This window comes from Fundulus heteroclitus, chromosome 22 (genome assembly GCF_011125445.2).
Source record: "Fundulus heteroclitus isolate FHET01 chromosome 22, MU-UCD_Fhet_4.1, whole genome shotgun sequence".
In the NCBI taxonomy this organism is placed as follows: domain Eukaryota; kingdom Metazoa; phylum Chordata; class Actinopteri; order Cyprinodontiformes; family Fundulidae; genus Fundulus; species Fundulus heteroclitus.
Window position 1 is genome coordinate 11,033,740 of NC_046382.1, and position 14,538 is coordinate 11,048,277.

General features: G+C 40.9%; 1 protein-coding gene across 1 annotated transcript in view; it reads right to left on the minus strand.

The window, feature by feature from the left end:
* Positions 1 to 10,058: 10,058 nt before the first annotated feature.
* The window catches only part of LOC118557048 (fibrillin-2-like), a 7,240-nt gene continuing 2,760 nt past the window's right edge, over positions 10,059 to 14,538 (minus strand). The window contains exons 2-4 of the mRNA XM_036125941.1: positions 11,291 to 12,011; positions 10,197 to 11,053; positions 10,059 to 10,132 (exon numbers count right to left, since the gene is read on the minus strand). Coding sequence (XP_035981834.1) covers positions 10,059 to 10,132; positions 10,197 to 11,053; positions 11,291 to 12,011 — 1,652 coding nt within the window. The remainder of the gene's footprint in view (positions 10,133 to 10,196; positions 11,054 to 11,290; positions 12,012 to 14,538) is intronic.

The window sequence follows — 14,538 nt, forward strand, 5'->3', positions numbered from 1 at the left end:
AAAATGGTTGAACCCCGCCATTAGATGAGAGACGGGGTGAAGCCTGGACAGGCCGCCAGTCCATCACAGAGCAACACATTCAACACTCAGGACAAACATCCATCCACACTTATACCTAAGGACAATTTGGAGAGACCAATTAACCTAACAGTCATGTTTCTGGGCTCTGGGAGGAAGCTGAAGTACCCAGAGGGTGCCTTCAGAAAGACCCAAGGGGTCTGGAGCAGCAGAGCTAAATTAGGGGTCTAAATCAAGCAGCTCTGTTTGTCTTTTGTTTGTATTATTGTATTAAAGTAAAACATCTCATCGCAAAACACCAATTAGTTTGGATAAACCATATGCAGCAAATATTCAAATCTGCACTTCACAATTTATATTATGTGTTTTTTGTTTTTTTTATAAACTAGGTACTGCTTTTAGGAATAAATAGCATCAAAATGGACAAAATATTTCAAATGTTGTTTAAGAACCTAGCAGCCATGGTTGAGGCTGAAGCTGATTAAAATAACTAAACCTTGAAAGTTAACCTTTTTTACGAGCGCTTTTTCTTCTAGGACTCATTTGGGTCTGAAGGTTTGAGTTTTTTTTGGAAGGATTTTCTAAAAGTTAGGAGTGTGTAGACAGTTTGACCCACTAACACGAGGGTGCCCGAGTCTAGTCCCCAGGTGCTGCTTTCCTGCAACATTTAAATCCTTTCTTTTTCCAACCTGCCATCAAATGACTGAATCATCAGCATAGCTCCTAGCTCCTGTTGCTGTTGACCATTCATGAGGTCATAGCTCTCAACTCTCACGCATTGACCGTGTGACACACGCATTTCATCAATTGCACACGCTCACACGCATTACTTTGAAAATCTCAATCTTACAATGAAAATCTCACTCTTGAAACGCACGCGTACGGACGCTTAGCGTCATGGCGGAACCAAATTGCGGTACAATGGTTTCCGCACGTCCAGTAGTAGAGGTAACACAGCAGCAAGGACCGCCGCCGCGCAAACAAGTTTCCCTCATCCAAAGTGATACAGTTGTACGGTCCGTGTCGTGTGCGAATTAAATGGTAAGTCTGCATGTGTTATTACAAACAGCAACATGAAAGCGAAGTCCGTCTAAAATAGTGACCGTCTTGAATGGAACAACAGCTCCCCCCCCCCCGTCAACAATCGACCAACAGCACCCCCCCCCCCGTCAACAATCGACCAACAGCACCCCCCCGTCAACAATCTCACTCTCAACAGTCGTCAAAAGTTGAGAGGTATGATGAGGTCAACAGTAAGAACACTATCATGGGTAACAAAGGATACACAATGAGGATGATGGGAGTCTCAAAACTGAGGTTTAGCCTACAAACACAGACCGATATCTGCATTTTGATTCACATCACCCACTGGAGCACAAACCCTCTGTTATCAGAACTCTGAGTTATCAGGTGGACGACGTTCCCTCTGCCACAGAGGAGAAACAAAAAGAACACAAGCGCGTTGGGAATTCACTGCAAGCTTGTGGTTATCCTAACTGGTTGTTTGTCAAGTCGGCCAACAAAACTATCAGAAAGAACAACCCTGCATTGAACACATTGGAGAAAACAGTGAGACACACAAACATTTTCACTCCACATTGGCCAGGATAGTTTCTCAGAAACACCTGGGTGTTTCCGAGTTTCTGAGAAACCCAGAACAGCCAAACCACAGCTGAGCGGCGTCGTGTCCTATGCAGCGAGGACTGCTCAGACTCCTACATCGGAGAATCTAAACAACAGCTACATAAACAGAAGATACAGCACAGGAGGGCCAGCAGCTCGAGATTCAGTGGTCTGCTTGCACCTCAAGAAACAAGGGCACACGTTTGATGACGATGATGTCCAGATTTTGGACAGGGAGAACCGATGGTTTAATTGAGTGGTGAAAGAAGCCATCTTGGTCAAAAGAGAAAAGCCATCACTAAACAGAGGGGACTTCCAACTCCCTAGTGTTTACAGCTCGGTCCTCTGGGGAGTTGGACGCAAAATCCAAAAGTTGCAGGTCGAGAGTCTGATTTGGGCATCGCCGCCATGTTTTACTACTTCCTGTTACCCTCGTGTATAAAAGTGATGAGAAACAATCCATCATCTGCGTCACACACAATGATGAGGATGCTGGGAGAGAAAATGTCCATAACTCAGAACTGAGGAACAGAGTGGCAGGCAGGGGCCACCAAGCCTCAACAACCATTAGTTTCTCTTTATATGCCGACTGGTGGTCTGGTCATAAGTGAACTTTATGGCTGCTCGGGGGCTTGTGCTGGCCTGGAGGCATCCTGAGGGGAAAACAGTCAAAATGTGCTAATTCAATATTTTCAAAGTGTTTGTGTCTGGGCTGTTAACATGTAATTATGCCTTTCTTTCCATGGTTGCTTTTGATAGCAAAATTAAACATTGTCCCTTTTCTTTGACTCCACACTTTACAAGGACTCATATGGAAAATTCAAAAGAGAGTGTGTTTGGAGAGTATAATAGGAAAAAGCCTTTTCAGTCCTACCATCAGAAACATAAACGTGCGTCTTGTAACATGCTGCTGGTACTTTCACCAAAACCATCGGCTCTGTTTAAATGAGACCAAGAAAACGACTGTGGGTAGCAAATATTCCTGGTGGGTTAGATATGGCGCCAAGGAGGAAAAGCCCCTCATGCCTTTTGAGTATGACAGAGAATCTGTGATGCTGTGGGCCTGTTTCTGCTCCACAAAGCTTGGGAACCATGGCATTTGAACGCTTCGAAATACTGCTGGTGAAGATTCTCAGTCATCTAGGTCATGGTCATTCCAAAAAAAGTAAAAAACAAAACAACTGGACTTGTTTTCCGACGTTTGAGCGAAACCTTAGTAAGGTCCACCCCCTTACTAAGTGGGTGGACCTGTTTCTGTTGAATTTGCATGTTATCTAAGCCATTACAACGCCCTTATTGGGCAGCAGTATAAAGCTTGGTACTCCACATTACTCCAGACTTTTTGAATTGAGAAAGCTTCCTGGATAGGAAGCGAAACGTCTTCAAACTTTGGAAAACAAGTTCAGTTGTTTGGTTTTTTACTTTTTTTGGAACTTTGAAATACTACATTTTAAAATAAACGTTGATGGACTCTCCTAGAAAACTGAAAAGAGGTCACTGCTTAACAAGGATAATGATCCATCACAAATAGGAAATAATCAACTTCGCACAAAATCACCCTTCTTCCATGACAATCTCGGTCCACAGACCTAAAAGAAACACCTATGAGGTGAGCGGAGAAGAAGAGAGCAAAGGTAAAGACCAAGGACTCTGGATGACATGGAGAAATTGGGCAAGGAGGAATTATCACCTCTCTCTTCATGCTCCCACCTTTTCAAATGTCTTTGAGGAAGACTCCAAGCACTCCTATTGGTAAAACGATGTTGTAAAAAAGCAATTATTAGATAGTCACACTTACATATATTCTGTCGTACAGTTTCCCCATGAAAGGAAAACCTTCAGGTGGTGCGATGTATGGAGAATTTCCGTCTTCTGTTTCTATATTCACTTCTTTGTCTCCAACCTCAGCTCCATATGGGTACAGACTGCTCTCTGTGTGGGGAGCAGACAGTTAGTCACTTTTATTACGCAGTTGTCAACCTGAGAACATTATGTCCATTTGCTATCAGTGTATTAACAGAAAATTGTAAGGTGTTGCTTTTTTGTTTTTGGTAACGGTCCCTACCCCATAGACCCTGTTGTTGCTGTTGTTAGCAAGGTTATCTTTGCACTCTTTGTTGAAGGGATACAGCTAAGAGCTGACTTGATTTTACATTTTAGCTCTCTTGTAATTATTTTAAACTGGAAACTTTTCTATTCTAATGTTTCTTCCTTTTTTAAAAGTTATGAACAGTTTTACACTGTGTCAGCAAATACAGCTTTGTTTACTTGTAACAGCATTTTCATGTAAAATGTGTCATATTCTTTGTATAAAACATTGATGAAATCATAATCATAACACGCTACATAATAGCCTCCTGATGTCCCACAAAACATTTGTTATAGCAGACCATAAGTAATTTTATGAGTCGTGTTATTTAAGTCACTGAGGACACCAAGATGGCAGCACCCATTAAAAACACAGAAAGGATAAAAAAAATAGCTTTACTCTATATAGGCACACTTTGGTACAAAATTAGTTTACTAGTGATAATACTTCAAGTTTCTCATTATATAATGAATGAAAAAAGACAATTTCCAGGCTTTTGTTTGACTTTATATAAAACTGAATTATGACAGTTAGGTTCAATATTATATAAAACGCTGGTAGACTCAGGTTTAAAGTATTGCTTTTTTTATTTTTGCTTCTTCTGGCTGGACGTAATATTGATGCCTTGAACAGCAACATTTTTTTTTTTTACTTTTGTGTCTATACTTTCTGAACTGACCTTTTCTGGTCAAAGAACAGAGCCCATGTGGGATATTTGGTGCTGGCAATGTGTTGATTCATTACTCCCATGAGGACTTGATCCACTAGATCAAAAAATGTGTCACTTACAGAAATTTTCAATAATTTTCTCTATGTATACTGGAAGCGGATGTATTTAAATGTCTATTAGTAGTGAAGTAGGTCGCTTGTATTTATTTTCTTTGGTCTGGGATTGTGTTGAATATAATTTGCATGAGTCAATTGGCTAAAACAGGGATCAGAAACATCAGCAGTGAAAATAAGGTATGTTTTAAAAGTCTCTAAAAAATAATATATATATAATATATATACTGGATTCATGTAAAGGTTACATAAGATTTTAGCATTTTTATGATTACTGATATCCTGAAATCATCAAATTGTCCAAATATTAATCAGTCCAAAATAAGTAACAAGAGGATGGATTTAGTTTAATATGTAATCTAAATTATTAACACTGTAATGTATTATTATCATTATTATTATTATTATTATTATTATTATTATTATTATTATTATGAATGATTCTGTATGTATTTATGTCGATAGATAGTAAAAATCTCAAAATTTGAGGTTTAATGGTTTGTGGGAATTCCATAAAATTGTTTATATGTATAAATAGGCAGAAGAAGATTGAAATATTATAGTATAACTCACATATACGGAAAAGGGGTGGGATAATATTAGTTTGTACTTCCTCTCGTTCCTTAAATTGGTGTATATAAACACAGTTTACTAAGTCATTAACGTCACTTAATTTGGAATCCTATTACATGTTCAGTAAACTTCAAGGGTAAGTACATGGGTATGAAATGTTTGCTTACAGGTACGAGATGGAAGTAGGAATGAATGGGACAACACAGCTTGGGAAAGAAAATGGGAGTAAAAATTGGTGAAGTGGCAAATCAACCCAAAGACAACAGCATTTATTTTGTAGCCTTAACAAAGGAAATATATAATGTTTAACGCAACTTTTATTGCTGCTTTAAGGTTTATAAGACTGTACTTATTTTAACCACTATGACATTTGTAAGATTTGACAGTTTCATTACAGAAGTTTGCTTTCGTGTTGAACTAGCTCTGGCTAGCTACTAGCTAGGAAACTAATGATAGGTATTACTGTATAACGTTACAACTGGAATGGGCACGAATTAAATGTGATGAAAATAGCATTTCTTTATTTGTTAGCACTCGTGTTTGTAACTCATTAAACCAATGGCACACTCTATAATATCTATTTGTGAACACACTCCTTGTTCATCATATATATTAGTAGAAAAAGACATTGTAAAGACTTGTATTGATAATGGCAAGTCAACTTAAAGAAATTAAAACTTTCTTTTCAAGGCCTGCAATTAGCTTACCAAGGATAGCAACATTTGGACAGGAAACACAGAACAGAAGACAGCTAATAAACAAAGCTGCAGACTTCATTCTGTTGTTTCCCACATTTAATGGAACTATTCTGACTGCTGTCTAGTTATAAATACTTTTTTGGAATTCAGTAACAGCTACTACTACTCTATCTGCAAAGTTTAGGTACTAAACCCTCAGCCATAAGCAGTAAATTAAGTGTCGGAGACTTGACCAGAGGGATGCAAATATTGACAGATTTTATTTTTAGTCCCAGGTATGCTAACGCTTTACTTTTTAAGATAATTTTAAAAAGCTGCTGTTCTGTCATTGTTCAGAACAGCAGCTAGCTTTGGCAGAGACGACAGCCACTGTTGGCTTATTAGGAAATGTGGAAAAACTTCAGATACTGTATATTTAGAAGGCTCAAGATCACATTTTTGTTAACTGGGTTGTTACCTCCCCTTAAAGTAGGATTTTGTCTAAAACTTGCCATAAAAATGTAGAGAAAATTAAGTGCCATCAACAACTGGTTATCATAATGTGGTGAACAACAAATGCATCGCTAACCTATCCTAGCGAGGGTACTGCACACTGGCCGGTTTTCTGGACAGGAACAGCTGTAGCCTCCTGGTAGGTTGGTACATAACAATTGGGGACACGTGTTGGGAGACACACACTCATTGAAGTCTACACATCCTTCTTTTCCATTGCCATTAGTCTTTGTTGCTTCCCAGCCTTGGTTGCATAAGCATCTGAATCCTCCTACATGGTTGATGCAGGTGGCAGCAGAGTGACACTGCCCATTTCCTTGCAGGCATTCATCAATGTCCACACATAAGGACCCAAGACTCAAGAAGCCTGGCTTACACACACAAATATATGACCCTGGAGTGTTATGACATTCGGAGAGCCGATGGCAAGGATTAGTCAATGCAACACACTCATCCACATCTTTGCACCAGGAGCCATTTCCAGTGAAGCCTGTGTGACAGTGGCAGGAAAAGGAGCCGGGTGTATTCCAGCAGCGTGCCAAGGGATGGCACGGTGAAGTCTCACATTCGTCGTTGTCGACACATGCCTCCCTCTCCTCATGATAACCCAGCGGGCAAGAGCAGTTGTATGCTCCTGGCATGTTTGTGCACACCTGATCAGAGCGACAGGTATTGCTGTATTTGCATTCATCAATATCGCCACAGCCAGAATCAATGGGTTTGTATCCAGGAGAGCAATGACAGAAGAAAGACCCTTCTGTATTATTACATAAAGAGTTCTCCGGACATGGGGTACCATCTGGGTCAAGACACTCATCTACATCCAGACAGTCGGTACCATTCAAAATAAAGCCTTTGTTACAAGGACAGCGGTATGAACCTGGAGTGTTAACACATGTGGAGAAAGGCTGGCATACTGAGGAGTTGAGAATCTCTGAACATTCATCCACATCCACGCACTCTAAACCGTTGCTCCAGAATCCCGTAAAACAATCACAGTAATAAGAGCCAAGGGCATTCATGCACGTCCCGTTTGTGCAAAGCTCCCCCGTGTGATTTTCTCTGCATTCATCAATATCCACACACAAGTCGGTGCTGCTGAAAAACCCAGCCTCACAAAGACACTGGTAGCTTCCCTCAGTGTTCACACACGTGCTATGTTCAGGGCAGGTAGAGTTCTCCAGGCATTCGTCGATATCCTCACACTTGGTGTCGTTGCCTTGGTAGCCTGTCCAGCACTCACAGATGCAAGAGCCAATCGTGTTAAGGCAGTTGGAAAAATTAGGACACTTGATCAAACCAAGGGAGCACTCATCAATGTCCAAACACAAGGAATGGTTGCCGGAGAATCCAGAGTCACAGGTGCAGTTGTAGCTCCCCTCCGTGTTAGTACAGCTACTGTTGTCGGGGCAGGTGAAGTTTCCCATCTCACATTCATTTATATCCTCACAGTTTGTCCCGTTGTCTTGAAAACCTTCCCAACAATCACAGACGTAAGAGCCGTTCGTGTTGATGCAGTACGAGGAGGGAGGGCAGAGTTGATTTTGTAACTGCTCGCATTCGTTTATGTCCCAGCAGTCAGTACCATTTCCTTTATATCCCTCTGTGCATTGACAGTAAAAAGACCCCTGGTATGTGTTGCACTTGGCAAGCGGGTGGCAGACGTCACTAGCGTTTAGGCAGCTATCTTCACTTACGCATGTTCCCTCATTGTATACATTTCCCAATACACAAGAGCAGCTGTAGGAGCCAGGAACATTGGTGCATGTCATATTATCGCTGCAAGCTGTGGATAGCTCACATTCATCAACATCGTCACACAAAAAGCCATCTCCTTGGTATCCATCGTTGCACCGGCACAGGTAGGAACCATTGGTGTTGAGACACAAAGCCTGGGAGCTGCAGTTGTTTGGCAGGGTAGAGTTGTGCTCACATTCATCCACATCCTGGCAGTAAAGGCCATCCCCCTCCATGCCCAACGGGCAGACACAGGTGAAAGATCCGGGCATGTTAGTGCAGTTGGCAACTGGGTGGCATCCTCCGTTTTGGTCTTGGCATTCATCAATGTCTATAATTTATCCAAAATGGGACAGTGTCAGGGAAACAGTCCCAAAACGTTCTAAAAGAAACCTTACAAGAGAGTCCACTTACAGGAATAAGAACAACATCTTATGCTATAGTTGTAAAGTGCATGGTAAGGATCTCAGATACGTACCAGAGCAGTTCTTCCCGTCTCCAGTATAACCATTAAGACAGAGGCAGGAATAGCTTCCCACTGTGTTGACGCACTGGGCAAACTCACTGCAATCTTGCTGCCCAGTATCACATTCATTCACATCTGGAAAGGCCATGAACAAATAGTGTGAGACGAGAAAAGGAGAAAAAGGCAAATAAGTTAGCAATCAAAAGAATGTGAGTCAGACATAAGCTAAAAGCAGCAATCGGGTTTAGGTAGTGTGACCAAATTATTGAATAAGCTTATTGTACCCAGACAAAACATACACCAATCAGGTACAGCATTAGACTGACGCCACAACCAGTATATTTTTTATTGCTTCTAACACATCAACGTTAAACACTGTTGTTTTTCTTGTAGCCTAATATATTCCAGCCATTAACTGGTGCCGTGACAGTTATAATCAGTGATAATGTCGTGCCTGATCAGTAAATACAGTAGTATCAAAAAGTATTAGCCCATTGCAGATATCCTCAGTTTTTGCCAGACTTAAATCCTCCAGACCATCTAGTACATTTTTACTCAAGAAAAATATAACCTGAGTTAATACAAAAAAACTGTTTTAATTTATTCTAATTTAATTTATTGAGTGAAAAATCTATCCAAACCATACTGACCCAAGTATGGCCACAGGATTTTGGCCAGGCATTTTCTTTTATTGTTTTCTCAAACAGCTAAGCACCCCCAGCTCATCCCACTAATGCAACCATTTTTGACTGTGGAAAGGATGTTCTTTTCTTGAAATAATATCTTTGTTTTATATCAGGTGTAATGGCCTGTACACCTTACAAAAAGTTCTACCTTTGGCTTATCCATCCCCGAAATGCTTTCCCAATATCTTGTGTCAAAATATATTTTGGCAAATGTGAAACACCTCATTGTGTTTTTTTTTTTTTTTTTTTTTGGTAGTTGCTTCAGAGATTTTCCAAGGATCTTGTTTTGCCCAGTCTCTTTCTCATTGTTAAATCATGAACAATGACCTTAACTGAGCCAAGTGACACATACTGTGCTTTGTGATCTTGGTGTCATTTTGATAGACTAGCCAAATTTTCTCTGTGGATTATTCGCACTATTTAAGGTGTTTCTTCCTTCTATAGGTCTGACAGTAATCACGTATGGGTGTGGCTGGGAAAACTGCAAAAAAAGGACATATATAATGGTTAACCACCATATATCAATGATTTAAAAGGGGCAGTTACATTTTTGGTTGGATTGATTGGTTTGGATTGATTTTTTTTCTCCCTTATTGAACAAAATAATCATTTGAAAACTGCATTTTGCACTTAGGTTATTTCACAGCTCTGTATACACACTGCGTTTCATCTTAACATGACAAAACCAAACATTTAGGCTGAACTTAGCCATTTGGTTTCATTGTTTTTAATGAGCAATGAAAAATATATGTTTTCATTACCGACACATTGCTGCCCGTTGAGAGTGTAGCCTTGTCTGCAGACACAGGAAAATGATCCAGGGGTATTCAAACACTCAGTCTCATTTTGAGGACAAACATTGTCCTTCTGGCATTCATTGATGTCAGCGCAGGTCACTCCATTGCCATCAAAGCCGACGTCACAAACACACTGGTATCCGGATGGTGAGAGGTGGCACAGACCTTTACTATGGCAGGGAGGATCACACAGTGAAGTGGGTGGCACACAGGTGCCATTAGAGACCACAGTACCATTTAAACATGAGCACACGTAAGAACCAGGAGAGTTGACACATTGTGAGAAAGCAGGGCACGTGGTGTTGGAGAGGGAACACTCATTCACATCCTGGCAGGAAAATCCATCCCCCGTGAAACCTTGCTGACAAGAGCAGAAGTAGTCCCCTATAACGTTGGTGCATGTGGCCCTTGAGTGGCATATACCGTCCAAAGCGCACTCATTTATGTCTGTACAATGGGAGCCATTCCCTGTAAAGCCTCTCTTACAGGTGCAGGTGTATGAGCCGATGGTGTTGAGACACGTGGCATTGACATGGCATGGTTTGTCTTTACACTCGTCCCAATCGACACAGGCCATGTTGCTGGCAGGACGGTAGTACCCAGCCCGGCAAGGGCACTCATAGGACCCATCAGTGTTTTTGCACTCTTCGTTCACTCCGCACGGATTACTCTTTTCCTTGCATTCATTGATATCTTGGCAAATTGTCCGATTAATCAAGTTGAAACCTGACTGGCATTGGCATGTAAAAGAACCTTGGTTGTTGACACATGTTGCTTTGTTTTTACAACCCCCGTTATTCACCAGGCACTCGTTGATGTCATTACACTGAAGGACCCCATCACCTGAATACCCAGCCATACATGTGCAGTTGTAAGAACCAGGAAGGTTAGAGCAAAGGGCCTTGGAGTGGCATTTTGAATCCAGAGAGCATTCATTTATATCCACACAGGTAAAACCATCTCCACTATAGCCTGACAAGCACTGACAAGAAAAGGAACCTGGTGAATTAGTGCAGTTTGCAAACGGGCTGCAACGCCCTGCTTTGCATTCATCAATGTCGTTGCACTTGGAGTTGTTAAGTATATAGCCACTGCCACAGTCACATTTATACGATCCAAGACTATTCACACATGTAGTGAAAGATGGGCAAATGTTTGGCAGTGCGCACTCATCAACATCTTCACAGCGTCGTCCATCGCCAACAAAACCTTCCAGACATGAACACTCATAACTGCCCAACCTGTTGATGCAAAGAGCATTTGAGTCGCATTCATTGCCTGCAATGCATTCATTTATATCTGCACATGTCAACCCATTTCCTACAAACCCACTCCTGCAGGTACACCTGTATGACCCAATAGAGTTTTGGCATACTGCAAAAGAACTGCAGATGTTGTTCGCACACTCGTCGATGTCAACACAGTTCTGTCCGGCGGTTTGAAAGCCACTGTTGCACGTACAACGGTAGGAACCAGGCGTATTTATGCAGCCATTGTAGCCTAATGACGCAGAGCACACACGAGGATTCTCTGTACATTCGTCTATGTCCATGCACAAGTAGTTTCCATTTCCCTTATAGCCAGTATTACAGGTGCACATATAGGAACCGGGGTTATTAGTGCAGGTGGCGTTCCAATGGCAGATCCGTTGGTTTGAGCATTCATTAACATCCGTACACTGGAAGCCATCTCCTGTGAACCCTGCACCACACTGACACCTTCGTCCACCATCCAAATTAGTACAGAGTGCATCGGGGTGGCAACCCCCGTTGTTCGTTTGACACTCGTTGACGTCCTGGCAGGTTTTACCGTCACCAACATATCCATCGAGGCAGATGCAGTCATAGCTGCCTTGGGAGTTGGTGCAGCGGGCCTTTGGGTGACAGCTGTGCATGCTGGTCAGACACTCATCGACGTCACTGCACTGCAGACCGTCACCCTGGTAGCCCACCCGGCACACACAGGTGTAGTTGCTTCTGATCCTCATGCAGTCGCCCTGAGCGTGGCATTTGATGCCTTCTGCCTCGCATTCACTCTTGTCAACGATAACTAAAAAGAAGGAACAGAAAATAGTTGAGAGAAAAAAAACTGTGATTCTATTTCGATTTTACGAAGATAGCATTGTATGTGAATCGTACAAACAGTAACGTTTCAGGGCAAAATACCTGCACGACAGTAAACCAGCAAGGCAAACAGAGTGAACAGCCACAAGATAGAAAACCTAAAAGGAAAAAAAAGAGTTATACACATAACACATAATTCACTTTATTAGCTAAAGCAGTCTTCAGGTCCAGAGGGAGCATGTTTCTCTGTGTTTAGTCATTCAGGCTTTTACAGTCGTGACCTCTATCATGAGTATATAAATGTGCATTGATTTTCAACCACTAGAGGATAACAATCCACACATATAAGCAGTTATCCAGCATATTAAAGTCAAATTGATTTAGATGTGCCAGGAAGCTTTGTCACTCTTCAAATAACTTTTACAGGAAATGGTTCAGAGAAGGGATTACCTTCAGTTTGGACAGAAACGAAAATAATCTCATGTTTGTTCTTATTAGGTTCCAGTTTAAATGTTAATACTCCCCCTGGGACATGAAGGCCTATTGTATGTCTTTGATGGAGGCTCTGGTTGGACGACATTATAGACTCCAGTTACATACATGCAGAAACGCCTTACCAGCCCTGAGGGACTGCAGCCAGTACGTCAATAAGTGTTACAAGTGCAGTCAAACGTTATTCAGTCTAACATTTGATTTTTTCATCTTTTTAACAACTGTTCCTGTATTTTGTCTTATTTTTTTAATGCTTTGTTACTACTTGCTTTAAATTTTGAAAAAAAATCATACATTTATATAGAAACCGCATTAATAGAGAAATTGGGTAGAGAATATAAGAGTTGTTATTTACAAAAGTTTTAGCTTATTGTCATCTTGTAAAATTTCCCCTAACCTGTCCAGCAAACATTGTCAAAACTTTGTACACTTTGCTGATTGATTGACTGTTCAGTTGGGATTCCTCGTTCCACCCAGTAGGGATTAAAGGCTTGGTTTGATGAAGTGGAAACCATAAATCCAGAGTTAAGTTTTCCTTTCATTTCTCTTGAATTGAAAGCCAGTAGTGATGAACGGTTATGTACCCTCCTCGTTTCTAACTGTCATACCTAATAATCATAGCTCGGCAAGAGAAACATCAAGTTAATTGTCTCTTGTATGTAAAGAAAATGCAAAAAAGGGATAATTTATTTAACCTGAAGTTACATAGCCTGGTCAGATTCAGCCTCTTGTTGTCTCTGTTTATCTGTGTTACTGTTCATGGGTTTTCATTTAGTTTTTTAGATTCAAAAGTTTGAAAGTATTTTTTTTTTGTTACTAGAGTCTCGGTCATGTTTCATATTTGGTATGACAACTGTTTTTCAGTTGCTGATTGTGATTTTTTTTTCTTCAGCGCCTTCAGCGCCTAATATGTAATGCATTCAATTTGCACTGGAAGTTGGAATTTCTAAACAAAAAAATCAAGACAGGGACCATAACAGGGGCCAGGACCCCATAGAACAGACCCCGGCCTCTGTTATGGCCCCTGTATGAAGACAAATCAACTTCTTATGGTGACTTGCGCTGGCACAGAAACCGTAACTGACTTTTTTTTTTTTTTTTACCTTTACAGTTTTATTCAAACTTGATTTATAAATCAAGGTGTTTCACTCTTTGCTTCAGCCGTATTGAGACATGGTTACAGTTTCCATCTGCTGGATCAGGGGTCTGCAACCTGCAGTTCCAGAGCCGCAGGTGGCTCTTTGGCTCACTTGGTATGTTAAAAGATGAAAAACACCATATGACATAAAACATTAACAGGTAGGATAGTGTGGCTGATATCACAGTCAACTGATACTAATGCTAGACCTTGTGCTTTTGAACGTCTTTTGAAAAAGGAAGGATTGGGATATACAGTAGATTTGTTGATGTATAGCTGGGTATGCTGAGAAATATTTTGGACAAAGCAAAAGGACAAAAAGAAAGTACCGTACCGTTTATATTTTCAGTGGGAGTGTTTTTTTTGCCCGTTTTTTATTTGCTATGACAGTCTTTGTATTTGACTAGGACACATCATTTACTGTAAACGCCATGTCAAACCGGTTTCCGGGATTTTCTTCCTTTCAGCTCCAGAATATTGCCCAAACTTGTCCGGGCATTTGTTACTCTACCATCAGTTCAAATCCTTAAGTTGATCCAAAATACCGCAGGGAGAGTGCTGATGAAAAGTAATAGGAGGGATCATAATTCTCCAATTTTAGCTTCGCTTCATTGGCTTCCTGTTAAGTCAAGAATAGAATTTAAAATTCTCCTTCTCACATATAAAGCCCTTAATAATCAAGCTCCATCATATATCAGAGCTCTGATTACCCCGTATGTTTCTAACAGAGCACTCCGCTCTCAGACTGCAGGTCTGCTGGTGGTTCCTAGAGTCTCTAAAAGTAGTAAAGTCAAGCTTTGATTATATATGGAGCCCGAAATTAGTTAATCTGTCTCCAGCCGTTTTACCTTCAACGCAAACATCGTTAGAGTTTAACTATTAA